A 20,157-nucleotide genomic window follows, 5' to 3' on the forward strand; every position below is an offset into this window, starting at 1 on the left:
TCACTGCACTTGGCCTCATGTTTTTGTTTTATTTTTGTGCCTTATTATTTGTTATTGTGATCCATGTGGAGTTAATTTGGGTGTAATATATGAGGGAGGAATCCAGCTTTTTCTATAAATGGATTAGCCTATTATCTCTTCACCATTTAATTGAATAGTTCAGTTTTCCTCACTGATTTGCACTGCTTCATATACTAATATGACCACATATTTGTATTATTTTATCGATTCTATACAACTTTGTTAAATTCTGTGTATATTTTCAGACTTATAAAAAATTGCATCAATATTACACAAAAAATTTCCATATACCCTTCACTCAGATACCACTTCCAAATGTTCTCATCTTACAAAACTCTGGGCTAATTATGAATAAAAGGGTACAACGTTTCTCTCTGGATGCTGAGATTTGGGAAACTTTTCACATTTTTCTTTATACTCCTTTGTTCTTTCATTTTTTTAAAAACACAAGGAACATATTTTACTTTAAAAAAGAATAAAGTTTTTTCAATAAGCAGGTAAAAATAAAATTTGATTAACTTCCAAAAACCAGCTGGTACAGGTGGTATGCTGTAGGAGTCTGAATGAGAAAGACAAGTATGTTTTAATGCAATAGTGAGTTTTAAGTTTAGCCTTGCAAGAATGTATGGGATATAGACAGGCAGAAAAGAGACAAGTCAAGTGTTTTCAGTGAGGAAAACAGCATAAGCCAAAAAACTGAAATAGGAATGAATATAACTTGTGAAGATCAAAATGAGAAAAGAGTCTAGGAGCTTAAACAGGTGAATACTGGCTGGGTGCGGTGGCTCATGCCTGTAATCCAGGCACTTTGGGAGGCCGGGGTGGGCGGATCACAAGGTCAGGAGATTGAGACCATCCTGGCTAACACGGTGAAACCCCGTCTCTACTAAAAAAATACAAAAAATTAGCCAGGCGTGGTGGCGGGCGCCTGTAAGTCCCAGCTACTCAGGAGGCTGAGGCAGGAGAATGGCATGAAACTGGGAGGTGGAGCTGGCAGTGAGCTGAGATCGCGCCACTGTACTCCAGCCTCGGGGGACAAAGCGAGACTCCGTCTCAAAAAAAAAAGTGAATACTGGGGAGGAAAAAAGAGTTAAGCACATTGTGAAAGACCTTGAAATCTAGGGTAAGGAATATGAATTTTGTCCTCCAGCCAGAAAAGAAGCCAAGAAGTTATAGGCAAGGTACAATTACTGTAGTTTTATACTTATCCAACAACTATTTATTTAGTGCCCACTATGTTCCACACACTGCTATAGTCTAGGTATAGTGACTACAACAACAATCCTCACGTATAAAACATGTTAGCTATGTTTTATAAAGATGTATGGGTTTTTGTAGATTTTGGGGTTGGCTGTGGGACTAAATGGGGCAAAGTGATAAGGGAAGTGTCACTGAGGAGACAGAAGAGATAGCATTTGAGCTGAACCTTGAACATTTGAGTCAGGTAGAGAGACAGTGGGAAGGTATTTTAGAAAAGAGATAATAGGAAACAGAAGCATTGAATGGGAGCAGATATGCTCACAAGGTATTTGAAAGCCTATGAGGGCACCCATTTAACCGGAATAAAGGGTTTGTAGAAGAAAATGAGGTTAGCTGTGTAGACAATAATCAAATTGCTAAGGGCCTTGAAAGTCAGATCAAAATTTTATTCCTCTATACTCTATATAAATGGACCTGTAGGCAATGAAAGCCATCAAACATTATTGAATTCAAAATGACCTGTAATAGTCATGTTTCAGTAAGTCAGACAGAGAAGCAGGGTGAAAAATATTTTGACAAAGGGTGGGGGTGGGATTGAAAGAGGAAGACCAAAGACTATTTAAAGCATTACTGTTATACAGTCCAGACAGGCGATGAAAAGAACATGGCCTTGCAAGACAGCTGAAGGGATGGATATAGGAGATGTTTCAAAGGCAGCATCCACGGGTCTTAATGACTACATAGATGGCCTGGGTAAAGATGAATCAGACATATATTCAAAGCACTAACATTGCCAGGGGTAAGTGGTAAGTGGCGATGAGGATTTGAGAGATGGGTGGGTTTTAAAAATACAGGTTGTAGAAGACTGAAAAAAATGTATAGAGTCTGGTACCCGTTTACTATATTGAATTATATAATAAATATCTGCTACTAGCGTTGATGGAAGGAACTATAACCTACCTATTTATAGAATGACAGCTCTCAAATAGTATCTTAAAAAATCATTATTTTATTACTTTTCATCAGATCTCCCTGAGTCATTTCTGTAGGGGAGATCTTGTGTGACAGCAAATTTAGTCTAGTGGGCCTTCAATAATAATCCATGTGACAGATTATGAAAATAAAGCCATGACATCACCAGGGCTTCCCAATTTACATAGAAATGCAAGTTTCTTGATAACTTATATCCTATGTAAGTATCTTACTCAAAAATACTGATGGCAATCTAGGGACTCATTTGTATTGAGGGATTGGGGCTTTTTCTAGTCTTCCATGGCACATAAGAATGTTGAGAGCTAATTCCAGTTTCTAGGAAAGGTAAAAAATTATAAAAAATAAGAAATGCATGAAGTGCATACTCTATGCCCGCACAATGTCAGGTACTGCCCACAGGTTAGATTTTAATAATCTCAAAACAAGACTGGTTAGAATTATTTGTGTCCCATTGCCAGATAAGAAAGCAGAGTCACAGAAGTTAATTAACTTGCTATGGTCATGTGGCAAGTGACACACAGTCAGGAATTCATCTAAGGCTGCTATTTCTGCCATAGAATCTACCTTGAAGGTATGGACTCAGATCTGGAAGGGACCTTGAAAAGTCCTTGCTTCCTACATTTTCTAGGCCTACAATGAAAGCAAGAAGAAAATAAGGATCTCTCTTACTTCAAAAGTGGGTTGAAAAGCTACACTGAAGATCAAGCAAAACTCGAACTGGGTGTCTTTTACACCCAGCAAGAACTGCCATTTGAGCCTCCACTGAGCAGTGAGAAGTAGAACTTTTTTCTCTAGCCCACATTTCCTATTCACCCCCAGATGTAAAACTGATGGGGGTGGTAAGGGTTAGTTACCAGAGAAATAAAAGCATTTACTCAGTCATAATGTGTCCCATCACACTCAAACATGTGGCATTTTAATTTCTCCTGTGAAATATCAACCATAGACTTCTCTCATAACACAGATAGGAGGTCTAACACTCAACTGTTTCAGGAAAGCAGAAGAAAAAACATTCTCCTTAAGCAGGAATCAAAAATTAATGGCAACTGATAGGGCAAGCTGTACATAGAACAGTTTTTTCTCCTAGATTACTCAGTAAGGATATTTTGTCTAAAATAAAAACATAAAACATATGTAAAATTTAAAAAATTAAAGTATTTAAGATATTAACCAAAAAAGATCCATCTTCTTCCTCTCTTTGATTACAATACTGCAGTTTTGCCTAGACGAAACTCTAAACCTGAAATGACATTTTTACTCTAAGCTCATATTTTTACTTCCTTACACCTTTTGCGTTTCAAGCTAAAAAGTCTCTCATTCTTACTTAGCATCATGAATTTCTTGCTAAGTAATTAAAAACCAATTGTGTTTAAACCTTTTGAGATACTTGGTTTTATACTGTGTAACTCAGGATTTGGTTTCCAAAACCTCAAATTCAGCATCTCAAGAAAGAATAGTATCTATGGCATGTTTGAAAAAATGTTTTGAAATGAGGTGATGGGCATTTAAAAATAGAATTCAGAGAGTGCATGGCTCCCTCTCCTCTTTTTTTCACTGGGGGAGGAGAATGACACATCTGCATTGTGCTGCCAGAAGGCTGTTGCCATGATTCTGTTGAGTTTCACAAGGGTGAATGGAGATACAAAGACTACTCATAATTACAGCATAGCCACTGTGAACACGCAAGCAGTGCCCAATTGACATATGCAAATTAGAAATGGAAATGACTAGCACACCTTGGTACCACCTCATCACTAGAGTCTTCCTTTCCTGCTCCCACTCCCTACAGCTCTGAATAGTCTACTATACTCCTAAACATCACAGGCCCAGTCCAACTGTCAGAACTTTAATTCAGCACCAGTGTCCTTTCTCATGGCCACTCTTAGGGTAACTTCGGCTAAATTTCAGATTTCAAGAACACTCAGGAATCAGAGGGACATAAAGAACATGGAATTCTGTGGACTAGCCTTGAAGCCTAATATCTGTTCATAATGCTTTCCTTCTAAGAAAAGTTATCTCAAAATTCAAGTAATTAAATTACAAATGAAATTGTGGAAGATGAAGCAATGCCTCACTAATTACAGTTGCCGGCAAAATCATAATTGGGGTAAGGAATTAGAAAGGAAAATCACACAGAATGACTTTAAATATATTTTTTTAACCTTAAATAAATGTTCTCAAAAGCAACTGCTTCCAAAACAAACCAATGTCATTGTTATAAGCATTCATCATCAGTAGGAGGAACATATCTTTTTCAGTGTTCATGAAACTACTGCTGTGTCATGATCGACTTAGGCAGATGTTTGAAGTTTAGTCAATGGGCAGATGGTATCTCTTTACAAATTCTTCAAGTTAGCAGTTACAGGCTTCAACTATGCTGTGGTAGTTAGGAAGATGGGTCACCAGGACCTCTTTCAAGGAAAATCTTGCTGCTGAGCTTCAGAGAATGTGACTAGCAGACAGCCTCCTGCTGTCAGCTCCCGCAGAGAGCCATTTCACCTAGGAGTATGTCCTTCCCAGGTGAGCTAAGCAGGCAAGCTAAGTGAGGTGAGCTAAGCAGGCAACACTTGGCTCTACCAGGTTGGCCAATCTTTGTCAGGCCTGTATCGCAGCATGACTTCTCCCTCTGCCCAATCCTACTTTCCTCTCCCCTCCTTTCACATGTGTCTATTTCTAATAAACATCTTGCACTCCAAACTGTCTACGTTTGCATCCAGAGAACACAACCTGCTTATGACATGTCTTTTTCATTTGCATTCTCACTTCATTTTACTGCAAATCTCAAGAATATGCTTGTGTAGGTCCAACTCTTGGAATGATCATGATACTTAAACAGCATGCTTTTCAGGGTCTAGACTTCACTTTATTTAATGAAAGAAAAGAATATAGGTAGATTTCTCCCTGCATTATCTCACATGGTACACAGAAGAGGATATAATTATTGTCAATAAGTTCTTTTCTCTATGAAAATTGCCTGTAAAACCATAAATGCAAAAATAGCACACATTCAGGCATGTATTCCTACAGTATTATTGATTATTGAGCAACTTCTACACACAAGGCACAGGTGAAAAAAGCAGTGAAAAAGCTCCTGCTCTCGAGGAGTTTGCATTCTAGTGGTTGCGACAGAAAAAATAAATCAGTAATTAATAAATGTAATGCAATACCAGGGTCTGTGAGGAAAAATAAAGTAGGGTGGGTGAGAGGATAGAGAATGATTGGAGAAGCATCTTATTGTCTTAAAACTATAGACAGGGAGGGAATGCTGCAATCCACACACGGCTGGGCTTGCACAGTCACATATACATTTAGAAAGTCACTTTCTGTGACAGTAGGTATCGTTTTTGTTCCAGTGAAGAACTCATCATGCTCAACTTTCCTAAAATAATATTTCCTCTGCATGATGAGTCCACCTGCTGCATGAGACATAAAATCTTAAATCTATGATACTAACCTATATAGCAATTTTGTCTTGGGGAAAGAGCAGCCCGAACCATCATAAGCTGTAGTCAGACACAGCTGTCTCAGGCAGATGGCTTTAGTGGGCAATATCATGAGCTTGCCAGGTTTTTTAAAATATGAAAGGGTTTTCTGCCTCATTAGTACTCTACGGTTGACCATCCACAAACACCTGGCGTTCACGCTTCTTCCTCTTGTGGAAATATCACTATACATAGTCTTAGCTCTAAAGGATTTATATTATATAATTTTTGCCCAAAGAATCTAATACTTAGATAATCTACAAAAACACCATTTGGAAAAACCCTTCCTCATGTAGTTTGAGATGAAAAATTGAAATCAGGACCAATAAGGAATTGGTGTAGTGGCAGAAGCACATTAAATTACTTTGCTCCTTCTCAGTACTCAAACTACTTTGTCCAGAAGGAATCCCAGGTGGCCTTCACAGTTCTCTGTTTACACCATCAATATAAGAATGAATAACACAAACAACAGTTTCTTTCCAAGAATAACTGTGTGCATCTCTACTTTTTTCTTCTCACACTCGACAAGCACTTTGTCATCATCATCTTCAACACATACATTAGGTAAATACCAACATTACTAATTATAACTTGCTAAAGGCAAGAATCATAACATATCTACATCTACACCTTGTTCAACTCTTGTTATGAGGTAAAGCGGAAAAAGCAATAGACTTGAGTTTGGAGAAGCAGTTTAAATTCAGGTACTGTGATTTATTAGCTTCTTAAAAGATTAAACTGTCCCAAGGTTATAAATTTCAGTGTTTATATTTGTAAAATGGAGATAACATCCACCCAAATACTTCACAAGGTCAGTAAAGAAATGTGTTTTAAAGTACTTGAAAACTACAAAACGATCTGCAAATGTAAGGTATTGATATCACCGGAGTTTAGATTTAAATTTTAACATATTATTCTGATATAATTTTCAATTGATCAATAAAAAATACCTTCATTTAAGAGGTCTTTATTCAGTACCTTCTGTGTTACACCATGGGGAATATTAAAAAGGATAGCTATCTATGTTACCAAGGAGTTTACAAATCAGATTTCAGGAGGGGAAATATGGAGGAAAGATGTGGTTTTGGTTTTTGCCAGTACTGAGTATTTTCTATGTGACAGATATTATTACAGTGTTTTACATGTAGTAACTCTTTTAATTTTCAGAAACCTACGACAAAGGTAAAGGTAATATTTTTATTTCATTTACAGTTTAAGATGAGGCACAAGAAGTTTGGAAACTTGCCCAAGTCTGGAATTCTAGTAACTATTAGAGTTAAGTCACACACTCAGGCAAGTTGCCCACAATGTTATATTACATCTCAACTTGGGCAGAAAACACACACACATATATGCATCATTAATAATAACTAATGAGGATTAATAATACTAAGGCATCAATGAGGATTAATAATACTAAGGCAGTACTGATGCATCAATACTGTATCAATACTGCCTTAGTATTATTGATCCTCATTAGTATGATAAATACAAAGATCATCCTGGGGAGGGGTAGTCAAGGAAATCTTCATGATATGAAACCAAAACTAGATCCAAACTTGTTTTGAGGATTCAGATAAGAAAAATTAAATAAAGGACTAATAGAGTATTACTTTCCATATGTACTTTTTGAGGCTACAATAGGGATATATCCTTGATTAATATATAACATATTATATAATATATAAATTATATAACATTACATAATAAAATATACTATAACATATAAATTATATATTTATATGTTATTTAATTAAACATATATTCATATATTATATATTTATGTTTATTAATATATTATTTATAATACATAACATATATTATATTATATATTTATATATTATGAATATATATTTATATATTAATAATTTATATATTATGAATATTTAATATGTTAATATATTCATAGCATTAATATATAAAAATTATTTATGATATATAATATATATTAATATATTATATATGGAGAATGTAAAAATACCATATATATCTGAAATATCTCATTGGATATGTACTTTTGTAGACTAGCGCTATTTCATAATTAAAACAGACTTAAAGCAATGTCTGATTACTTATCTATATACCTACCAGTCTTAATCCATTTTATTTAAAGAGCTACAATTTAAATATTTTCCTATAACCAAGATCATTAAATCTTGGCCTATTAAAATGGAAAATAACTTGAAATAGAATACTTGATGTCTTTTCATAATAAAAAATGCCACCAGGCAAATTATTTTCAGTCTGCATGAGTAGCACTGTGTCAATTTTCCATGATACAGACAGGAGGCTGTCTCACTCACTCCTCTGGGTTTCTACATTTGCTATAATTATAACATTTTATATATAGGAAAGCAATTTTGAGAGCTACTTTTCAAACGGCATACAAAACAATGGCCTCATTGAAATTTCCAGCAGAACATGTACATTGATTGCTTGTTGGTCCTGCATGTAGCTGATGAAACTTACCAAGTGATACGTCTGGGCCTTTAAAACGTTGAGATCAATAAAGTTGTCTTCATTATCTGTCTCTTCTTCCTTAGAAAATAAACAAATTTTTAAAAAATTATTAAAAACTATAATTAAAAAATATATTTCCAGTTTTCACCTACACGCTATACTAGGCTATATCAAGCTTGATATAAAGACTAGTGTAGGAAAGGGTATTTAAAAGCCTAATGAATGTGTGCATAAAGTAGGGCACAATATTATTAACAGTTCATCTGTTTTTTGAGGTTTTGATGGTATTACTACTTAAATAGCACCGTTTTTGCAGTCAATAAAGAAAGGAAAAAAACGGGGGGAGGGAAAGGAAGGGAGCCATTGCTATAGAACTACAGATAAATATAAAAACAGGGCAAGAAACAAACCAAGTGGCTGGCAAATTTGATATAAATAGAGGGAGTTAATGGATATTTTTGAGCAATAAGACTGAAATGGACAAAAATGAGAGGTTGACAGAGAATATTCTCATTTGCTCCGACCAATCACATTGATACATATTTTTGACATCTCATCTCTGGCATGTTCAAGTTTGATAAAATAATGGTTACCAGTACTGGTTGGTCCATGGTACTTAAATATATTACCAAGGATAGTTCAAGTGGGTGCCAAGCTAATCCTAATCTGTAGACCAATTGGATGTAGAGGGCAGGGGTAGAAAGTGACCCTTTGAGAACCAACTCCCTCCCCAGTATGCAGTAAATATGGAGTCTGAGCAGGTTCTATGAGCATGTAGGACAAAACATGAGCTCCCCCTTTTTTTCATATGTCTTTGTGGTGACAAGTGACATAGTAAGTAACAAAAATTTAACAAGGCTATTTCAACCTCAAGGACACGATAATAAAGACAATGGAACTGGGTCCTCAAGTCATGATTTTATAAAGAAAAAGGAGAATGTCAGTTGGTGAACACTTCCATACGTAGAACTGTACAAAGCTGTAGTAGATTTCAAAGATAATCCTTATCTTCAACCATTTATAAATATATAAGATACTGGTTCTCCAAGTGTGGTTCTGAGAGCAGCAGTAACAGCATCACTTAGGTATTCCTTAGAATGCAAATTCTAAGGCTCTATCCCATATCTCCTCAGAAACTACGGGGGTTGGAACAACTAAGGTAAGGTATGAGAACTATGCTAAACTTTGGAGAACCAGAAACATTTTAATAAAATAAGAAACAACATAAATGTAGATTCTATACACTCCAGTGACATTTACTTTTTTTAGAGTGGGGCAGTAGAACAGAAATGCAGACAAAAGTGATCACTTTATATCTTAAAACTGAAGCAGAGGTATACACTTTTGACAAATGGCTTAGTCTAGTCTGTGTTTGCACTAATAAGAGTCTACTTAACAACCAGAGTAAATGAGTGAAATGTCAATGACTCAATGACCATGGGAGAAGAGACAAGTTTATAATGGTTTTACAATAACCTGATCAGTACTGTTTACATAGGCAATCAATAGATACTTGTTGAACTATACTGGACTGAACACTAATAGGTAAAAAGCTTTAATAGTAGGTACTAGAATGAATCAGCAACCAATATATGGTGCTGTTTCTCCCATAGCCAGGATTTACAGGTCCAGGAATCAAAGGGTGGAAATGGAGTGGAATCACTTGCTATTACCCCTAGTAGCCCACTGGCAAAATTCTTGCTTCCTGTTCCCATGATCTTATGCTTTGCTGGCTTAGAGGTCTTAGTTCCAAAAGGAAGAATTCTTCAACCAGAAGATACAACAACGATTTGATTGAACAGAAATTAAGACTGCCACCTGGCCACGTTGGGCTCCTCATACCTCTGAATCAACATGGCAAGGAAGGCAATTACTGTATTGGTTGGCATGACTGATCCTATTAACAGGACACTGAACTACTCCAAAATGGAAGGAAGAGTATTCTAAAATACAGGAGATCTTTTAAGGCATGGTATTATCATGCTCTGTGATTAAAAATCAACAGAAAACTACAACAACCAAATCCAGGCAGGTCTACTTAACGGCTTAGACACTTCAGTAATAAAGATCTGAGTCACCCCACCAGGTAAAGAACTATAACCAGCTGAGGTGCTTACTGAAGGCAAGGGGAATACAGAATAGGTAGTGGAAAATGGTAGTTATAAACACAACTACAAGCATGTGACCAGTTACAGAAATAAGAATTGTGATTGTCATGAATATTTCCTAATTGTTATGAATATATCTGTATGTGTTTTTGTTTTCTTTACTCTTATTCCCTTATCATGTAACATAGATGTACTGACTTTATATCATAGTATTTAAGTATTGTTACTTTTGTAATATTTAAGTGATATCAGGGAGAAGAGTAGATATCACTTATGGACTTTATCTCCTCTTCTGGAGAAGGAATTAGAGCAATATCTGTTGTATGCAGAGCAGTTATATTCTATTAGATGAAATTATAACCATGCTATGTATGGTCTTTATTTGAAGATTATGGTTTAAGATGTATATGGGTGGTAAGGTGACATGGGGTCGACTTTTGATAGTTAATTTTATGTGTCAATTTGACTGAGCCACAAGGTGCCTTGGTGTTGGTTAAACATTATTCAGAGTGTGTCTGTGAGGGTGTTTCTGGATGCAATAAATAATTGAATCAGTAGACTGAGTAAAGCAGATTGTCATCACCAATGCACATGGGCTTTATTCAATCCACTGAAGGGCTGAATAGAACAAAAAAGCTGAGAAAGAGATTTTATCATCTTTGCCTCATTGTCACTGAAGACATTAGTCTTCTCTTGCCTTCTGACTCAGACTGAAACAAACTATCAGCTCAGCTCTCCTGGTCCTCAGGCCTTCAGACTCAAACTGGAACTACCATTAGCTCTTCTGGGTCTCCAGCTTGATAACTGGATCTTGGGACTTCTCAGCCTCCATAACCATGTGAGCCAATTCCTTAGTCTTTTTCTGTACGTGTGTGTGCGTGTGTGCATCCTATTGGTTCTATTCCTCTGAAAAATCCAAACTAATTCATAGAAAAAGGATTAAGTTACTAAGTATTATTAAGAGAGCATTTAAGAGGAATTCAAATGTAAACAGGCTTAGAAAATTGTTTTGTAAGCTATTAGAATACATGAGGATTCTAATTTCAGTAAGTCAGAAGGCAGTCAAAAATTTCCTACTATTAGTCTAATATGACTTCTTAATTCTGGCTGCCAATTAACTATGGATATGATTATGTACAATAGGTGGGAATATTTTGTGTTATGACCCCAACATATTTATAAAAATAATTACTAATGTGTCCTAGCTTGATATGGGCAATCCAAAATTAAAGGTTTCTAGATGATTATAGCAGAATTTTGACTGTGAGAAATAATCTTTTTTTTTTGAGACAAGAGTCTTACTCTGTTACCCAGGCCAGAGTATGGTGGTGCAATCTTGGTTAACTGCAACCTCCAACTCCCGGTTCAAGCAATTCTCTTGCCTCAGCCTCCCAAGTAGCTGGGACTACAGGCACACACCACCACGCCTGGCTAATTTTTGTATTTTTGTAGAGATGGGGTTTCGTCACGTTAGCCAGGCTAATCTCAAACTCCTACCCTCAAGTGATCTGCCCACCCCAGCCTCCCAAAGTACTGGAATTACAGGTGTGAGCCACCGCACCTGGCCAACCTTTACCATCCTTGAGCAACGCCACAAACTCAGACAACAGAATCATGTAATATCCCACCATCAAAAGGCTTCCTGGTGGTGACCCAGTCCTCCTTAAAGAGAAGAGTAGAAGTAACAGAGGGCTCCTTAGAATAATATGATGACAATAAAGAAGAAAAGAAATTAAAGAGACATGATGCAAGGGAATGAAGAGCCTCAGGGCCAACCCCTTTGAGGAAGGCCTTCAGTTTACTATTATGATAGTAGAAGGTCTTCACCTCATGGCTGGGAAGAAATGTGTGAAGAGGCTACTTTCCAGTATATTTCTCTAAATTCACACCCCCAACAATAGTGCCTTGAACTTTAAAGGGTTCCCAGCTTTAAAATGAGCTATAGTTTCTAAATGTTACACAACGATGTGCTGACAGTTTGATTTTATGGTCAAATATTTAATGAGTATGTACTATGCACCAGGCCCTGCACAATAAGCTGGACACACAACAATAAGAAAAATTACACATAGTTTCTGCCCTTGCAGATATTTTTCTTCTGACTAGTGGGTTTTTCTTTATTCCCTAGACTAGCAGTTTTAAACTATATGCCTTTGAAGTTAAATATTAATGTACTAGAACCAGGTATCTGTTCATAAATTATTCATAACTATTAAATAGTTATTAAGAAGATGAGGGAATAAATAAGGTGAACAACCAGGAATATATGAGTACTTAATTTCTGAGCTTGAATGGAAAGATCTGTTACACAAAGAATAAAGTCTAAACTACTTTTCATGCCCAAAACAATCTGAACTCGGTCTATCTTCCCAGTTAATCTTATGCCACCCTCCCCCTCACATAGGAGCTCTGGCCATAGTAGTTTTCTCTTAGTTCCTTGATGATGCTAAGCTTCTTCCCGCCTTCAAAGCTTTGGCACATGCTACACAGCCAGGGCCTTGCCCACTGCCTGCTACATAACAAGTGCTCAATAAGTATATGCAGAATGAATGAATATATCTTTGTCTTGACTTTCAAAATTCATCACATTAAAAAGTATCTTTCATATTGACAAGTTTTACAATGGTCTTTTTCCTTCTGTAAATAACAGTCATCTTTTTTTACATATATTGTTTAAATAAGGTTTATTTACATTGCTATTAAAAATACATGTTAAAACCTTAAAAATACAAAGCATAGAAAACAATCATTCATAATTCTCCTACCCATATATAATGAATGCTAATATATTTATTTTTACCATATTTTACGTAATGTTATAACAACATAAAATTTGGAATCCTCTCAGTTAATTTTATAGCATATAGTATAAGTTACATTCCCACGTCAATAACTTTGTATTTTTCTTTGCAAACTTTGTAAACTTTTTTTTTGTAGAGACAAGGTCTTGCTCTGTCACTCAGGCTGTAGTGGAGTGGCATGATCCTGGCTTACTGCACTTTCAAACTCCTGGGCTCAAGCGATCTTCCCACCTCAGCCTCCTGAGTAGTTAGGACTACAGGTATGCATCACCATGCCCGGCATTTTTTTCTTTTTTCTTTTTGGTAGAGATGAGGACTCACTGCATTGCCCAGGTTGGTCTCAAACTCCTGGCCTGAAGCAATCCTCCCACTGCTTCCCAAAGTGCTAGGATTACAGGTATGAGCCAGCATGCCCACCCAACAATTTTTAATGGTGATATAGTTTGGATATATATGTCCCCTCCTTTGTCTCTGGTCCTTCTCCCCTCCTCTGCTCCTTCTCTGGCCATGTGAGATGCCTGCTCCCACTTTGTCTTACCATGGTTGTAAGCTTCCTGAGGCCCTCACCAGAAGCAGATGCTGGTGCTACACTTCTGGTGTGGTCTGCAAAACTGTGAGCCAAAATAAACTTCTTTTCTTTATAACTTACCCAGCATCTCAAGTATTCCTTCATAGCAACACAAAATGGACTAATACAAATGGCTTTATAATATTTTATTCAGATAGCATCTAATCTATTTAATGGTTATTTTTCAGTATTTGCTATTAAAATTTTGCAGTGATTAAAACCTCCATAGCATATACTAACTTAAATACTATACTAACCTCAATGCCAAATTTCAATTACTTATGTTAAACTAATTATCTATTGATTTTAAAAATTACCCCAAAATTTTAATTGAATTATGACAGCAAAATATAGTTGACCCTTGAACAACATGGGTTTGAACTGCATGGGTCCACTTAAACACAAATTTTCTTTCATTTCTGCCACCCCTGAGACAGCAAGACCAACCCTTCCTCTTGCTCTACTTCCTTAGGCTACTCAATATGAAGACAGGGAAGATACTTTTATGATTATCCACCTCCACTTAATAGTATATATGTTTTCTCTCCCTTATGGCTTGCTTAGTAACATTTTCTTTTCTCTAGCTTACTTTTAGTGTAAGAATACAATATATAATACATATACAAAATATGTGTTAACTGTTTATGTTATTGGTAAGGCTTCAAGTCAACAGTAGGCTATTAGTAAAGTTTTTGGGAGTCCAAAGTTATATGTGGATTTTCAACCGTGTAGGGGCTGATGCCCATAACCCCCACATTGCTCAAGGGTCAGCTGTATACTATAAAGTTGTTTTTTTCCCCACCATTTCTGCTTCAAATCACATGTATACTCCCTAAAGTACCAGGGTCAATCTAATTCAAGTTCTGAGAACTATCCTGAGAAAAAGTTCTTTTGTCTCTGTCATCTTTAGCTGCACACTATGGATGGCATATAAAACATATAAAAAGGCGCAGATTCTGCCAAACAACTTAAATAATGTTGATTATTTAAAAGCATTAAAAAAATTCCTATTCATCCTAATTGTAGATGAATAAAGGAATTCCTTAGAAATAAACGGTATGCATATAAAGCAGAATTTATTAATCCTAAATTATTTTGTTCTGTTTTAAATTATTTATTAGTCACAGTCTATTTAACATCATGAAGGGTTGTTATTAAAGTATTTACTCATATAACTAGTGGTATATATTTCCCTGAAGAGTTTAAGAACCTCTGCTAAAATTCAGACCTCAATCATTAGAGAATACAAACATTAACTTAATCAAAAGTCTAAATGATGATACTCGGCACTGTATTTAAAAGCTTTTCTTCTTTAGAAACAATGAAATAAAATATATTCCAGATAATGGAAGTCTGGGGGAAATTAAGATAATGGAAAGTGGCCGAAAGGTGAAAATGAACAGAAAGTTCAGCTACACACATACCACAAATTCTTCATCCACTTTATTTAATGTTAATTCTGCATCATCTTCTGCAACAGTTTCTTCTAATTCTTCTACTGGGTATATTGGCCTAAAATAATAAGGTTAAACATGAGATGGTAAGTTTAATATTTAGTAAGACAAAAAATCATAATGCAAATATTATCTCTTCTATGCCAGGTTTTGTCCTTTTTCACTCCACTTCCATAATCACTGTTAAATGTTTCAGGTATTTTTCCTAAAACTTTCTATGTAAAAAGCAAAAGTGGTTATCTTCAAATTTATTAAAAAATGAGATGATACTATGCATGCTGTTACCCAATTTAATGCTTCTCACCAATACACCATATTTAAATACATATGTATTTCTCATTATGTTTTACATACCTGCACTGTATTTCACTGAACAATCAGTACCATAATTAATGTAACTGGCAGCCTATGACTGAATGTGGAGGCTTCTAATTATTTTGCTAGACAATATTGCAAAGATCATCTTTGTACATTTATCATTACACATACCGCTCAGAATAAATTTGTTCAAGTGAAATAGCTGGGTAAACAACTTTATACATGTTATTGTTTTGCTATATACTGCCAAAATTGGCTTCCAAAATGTTACCCTAATTTAGACTCCAAACAATACCGAAGGAGAGTGACTCCATTTCCATATATTCACCAATATGATAAATAATACAAACTTTAATTTTAGCACATCAACCATGTGAAAAAAAATCTCATTCTTGTTTTAACTGCATTTCTTTGGCATGAAAGTGATTGAACATCTTTTCATATTTTAACTGGTTATTTGCACTTCTTTTGTGGTGAAATGTCTATTTATACCCTTTATTTTTTGGCTTTTTGTATATTAAGAAAATTAATGTTTTGGCTAACCTCTCAAAAATTATTCCCCTAGTGTATTACTTATAACATTGGCTATTCAAGATTGTTACAGTTCTTATTAGATAGAGTTGGTAACCTTTTCTTGCACAGACCCTAGCTTCAACATCATATATTTGAGGCTTTCTGTCATACTACAACCCCTATACTCCTCTGGTCTTTTAATACTTCTATAGTTTTACTTTTCACATTTACACCTTTGATCAACCTGAAGTTTATTTTAACATAGGTAATAAGAAGGATTCCAGGCCGGGCACGGTGGCTCAAGCCTGTAATCCCAGCACTTTGGGAGGCCGAGACGGGCGGATCACGAGGTCAGGAGACCAAGACCATCCTGGCTAACACGGTGAAACCCCTTCTCTACTAAAAAATATAAAAATCTAGCCAGGCGAGGTGGCGGGCGCCTGTAGTCCCAACTACTCGGGAGGTTGAGGCAGGAGAATGGCGTAAACCCGGGAGGCGGAGCTTGCAGTGAGCTGAGATCCGGCCACTGCACTCCAGCCTGGGCGACAGAGCAACACTCCGTCTCAAAAAAAAAAAAAAAAAAAAAAAAAGGGAGGATTCCAGCTTTCTTCTTATTTCCAAAATGTAATTAGTGGTCCTAACATTAAACTTTGAAAAATCATGTATTCATCAAGATTAATGACACATTTACTATATTAAAAGTACTCAAATGTATTTGGGCTTATTTATGAAAACTTATTTTTTTTTTTTTTCCTTTTTTAATCCAGTAACAAAGCCAGAGAGAAAACCTGTATTAAAAACTTCTACCTGGCTGGGTGTGATGGCTCACATCTATAATCTCAGCACTTTGGGAGGCCAAGGCGGGTGGACTGCCTGAGACCAGGAGTTTGAGACCAGCCTGGGCAACATGGCGAAACCCTGTCTTGACAAAAAAAATTAAAAATTAGCTGGGAGTGGTGGTGTGTACCTGTAGTCCCAGCTATGCGGGAGGCTGAGGTGGGAGGATCTCTTGAGCCCAGCAGGCAGAGGTTCATTACAGCCTGGGCGACAGAGTGAAACCCTGTTGTAGAAAATGAAAACCCACGCCTCAATCATGTTAACAGAATACAAAAATCAACATTTACTATTATGCAAAATACTGTGAACTAAATCAGTCATCTTAAATAATAAATTTCCTAATTTTTCATTAATTAGAAAATATCTCAAAGGCCATGTTCTTCCAGGATTCATTTTGACATTTAGAGATATAAAAAATTCATCTATATGTAATGTCTATCTCATTTACATGTTACATAGCTGATGTATTCTCTAATGTTGACTACTTTTCAGCTCCCTCCTTTTATTCCTCATTTAAACATAGTCCTTATAAGTTATCCAGGTCACAGTCTCTTCAATAAATGATGCTAAAAAACAAAAAAAGAAAAATAAATAGTAATGGGAAAACTGGATATCTACATGCAAAAGAATGAAACTAGACCCCTACCTCTAACCACTTATAAAACCAACTCAAAATGGATTAAAGACTTAAATATACAATCTGAAACTGAAACTAATAGGAAATGTGGGAGAAAACACTTCAAGACTTTCGTCTGGGCAAGAATTTTTTGAATAAGACCTCAAAACCACAGGCAATAAAAGCAAAAATAGACAAACACGATTACATCAACCTTAAGGAAACAATCAAAAGAGTGAAGAGACAGCCCACAGAATGGGAGAAAATATTTGCAAACCACCCATCTGACAAGAAGTTAACATCCAGTATGTATAAGAAACTCCAGCAACTCAATAGCAAAACAACAACAAAAACTAGTCCAATTTTTAAAATGGGCAAAAGATCTTAATAGACATTTCTCAAAAAGTACTATAGAAATAGCCAACAGATATATGCAAAAATGCTCGACATCACTAATCATCAGGGAAATCAAATCAAAACCACAATGAGATATCATCTCACCCCAGTTAGAATGGGGATTACCCAATCCCTCACCCCTCAAAATAACAAAGGCTGATGAGGATATGGAGAAGGGGGTACCCTTGAACACTATTGGTGGGTATGTAAATTATTAGTACAGACACTATGGCAAACACTATGGAGGTGCCTCAAAAAAACTAAAAATAGCACTACTCAATTATCCAACAATTCCACTACTGATTATGTATCTAAAAGAAATGTAATCGGTATGTTAGAGATATTTGCACTCCCATGTTTATTGCAGCACTATTCACAATACTCAAGATATGGAATCCAACCTAAGTATCCATAAAAGGTTGAATAGAAAAAGAAGATGTGGTATATTTTCACAGTGGAATACTATTCAATCATAAAAAAGAATGAAATTCTGTCATTTGTAGCAATCTGTATAAGCAAGGAGGACATTATGTCAAGTGAAACAAGCCAGGTACAGAAAGATAAATATAGAAGTAGAGAGTATAATAGTGGTTACCATAGGATGGGAAGGGTAGGGGGAAGGGAGGATGAGGAGAAGTTGGTCAAAGTGGGTGAGTACAAAGTTACAGTTAGAAGGAATAAGTTCTAGTGCTCCAATGCACAGTAGGGTGACTACAGTTAACAATATTATATATTTATTAATAATATATATTTGAAAATAGCTCAAAGAGATTTGGAATGTTCTCACCACAATAAAATGATAAACGTTTGAAATGATGAATATGTTAATTTCACTAACTTGATCACTGTATATTGTACACATGTATCAAAACATCACATTGCACTCCAAAATTTGCAGTTATGTATCAATTAAAAACAAAACTAAAAAATAAATTATCCAAATTACAATACATAGGCCAGGAATAAGATGTGCTGAGAAACAAAAATAGTGTTTGAGATATTACACCACAGCTTCTGGTGAATTTAGAATATATTAGGCTATGAATTTAGTAGTTTTTTAAAATGCTAAATACAGCAGCACATCTTATAACTTATTTTCTCTTGAAATTTAATAAAGTATTATGCACCATGTAGTCATTCTTTATATTGTACTAAATAATAATGTTTGGGTTGAAACATATGAAATTGCCATTTTTTTAGTTTAAAAATAGATGAATATGAGTAATTTCATATGGCTCATCCCAATGATACCTAATTCAAGGAAGTTATTAAACTTAATAGGGAGATTATACCTAAAGGAATATAATTGAATATACATTAAAATGTTAACAGGGAATTATATATATATATATATGTATATATATATACACATCTTTCTACAGAAGTTAGTTCTAATAAAAAAAAACACTGCTTACTCACATTTTACCTGAATAGTGCCTTCTACATTATAACCTATTAAAAATCCCAAACTGCAGAGCATAAAATTTATGTTTTCTAATTATAATCTCTATAAATTGAGTTTCCAAATGTTCTATTTCATCTATATGCTCAATATCTATTAAAACATCTAAGATAGACCAAGCATTATGCTAACAGTGTACTTGTGAAGATTTCATGATTTCTAGCAAGACCATCAGAACAGTAAAGAACAATTTTGTACCATAGGATAAATATAATAATAAATATAACAATAGAAATAAACAGAGCACTGTCAGGTTGGACACAAAAGCAATGAACAACGTCTAGAAGAGTGTCAGGTAGTTTCTTCAGTATTATTCTTGCCCAGTAACTACTAGCCAAGGAGAAAATCCCACTTAAAGTACTATATTAATTTCCATTTTTTCCTTAAATCTATAGCTATCAGTTCCCTCTGTGTATATATTATGCTTATGTGTGTAAACACATATACAAGAGACTTTTAAAAAAATGTCCAGAATTTACAAAGATATACAGTCACAGTTAAACCTTCAATAATTACATATTTGAACAGGGAAGGGGCACAATAATATGTAACACATCAGAATTAGTTTTGAAGACATCAGACATTCTAATTTTGTCTATACTGGCTTTTCTTAATTATCTGTGGCATTTTCAATTTAGAATAGTCAAAAGGAAATAATTCTTTTATGTTCAATTAAATAGATCTGCACCCTCAGAGGAAAATGCTATGCACATAAAATTACTCTTATCAGGTTGGGTAATTTTTTACCTTTTCCAGGTGAAACCAATATATTTCAATGCTTCTTCAGCTAAGCAATCAAGAACATAGCATACATGTTCTCCATAACCTGACTTTAATTTTGAAGGAGGAAAATCTGCAGTTCTCCCCTGAAAAACAAAAGAAAAAACAGGGTATTATTTGTCAGTTATATTCCAAATGTCAAAATTTA

At 35.3% G+C, this 20,157-nt stretch overlaps 2 protein-coding genes across 3 annotated transcripts in view; one reads left to right on the forward strand and one right to left on the reverse strand.

Moving 5' to 3' along the window:
• The window catches only part of HHLA2 (HERV-H LTR-associating 2), a 254,259-nt gene that overhangs the window by 82,292 nt on the left and 151,810 nt on the right, over positions 1–20,157 (forward strand). Inside the window, exon 4 of one of the 2 annotated variants that reach the window (XR_004060032.1) lies at positions 10,974–11,096. The exons of the other annotated variant lie outside the window; for it this stretch is intronic. The gene's annotated coding sequence lies outside the window, so the exon portion shown is untranslated. Of the gene's footprint in view, positions 1–10,973; positions 11,097–20,157 lie in introns of those variants that run through there. 2 annotated transcript variants of the gene reach the window in all.
• Positions 1–20,157, reverse strand: part of IFT57 (intraflagellar transport 57) — a 70,170-nt gene that overhangs the window by 46,122 nt on the left and 3,891 nt on the right. The window contains exons 3-5 of the mRNA XM_010386609.2: positions 19,977–20,095; positions 15,058–15,145; positions 8,166–8,234 (exon numbers count right to left, since the gene is read on the reverse strand). Of these exons, the coding sequence (XP_010384911.1) occupies positions 8,166–8,234; positions 15,058–15,145; positions 19,977–20,095 (276 nt within the window). The remainder of the gene's footprint in view (positions 1–8,165; positions 8,235–15,057; positions 15,146–19,976; positions 20,096–20,157) is intronic.

The sequence above is a fragment of the Rhinopithecus roxellana genome, chromosome 1 (assembly GCF_007565055.1).
Source record: "Rhinopithecus roxellana isolate Shanxi Qingling chromosome 1, ASM756505v1, whole genome shotgun sequence".
Taxonomy (NCBI): Eukaryota; Metazoa; Chordata; class Mammalia; order Primates; family Cercopithecidae; genus Rhinopithecus; species Rhinopithecus roxellana.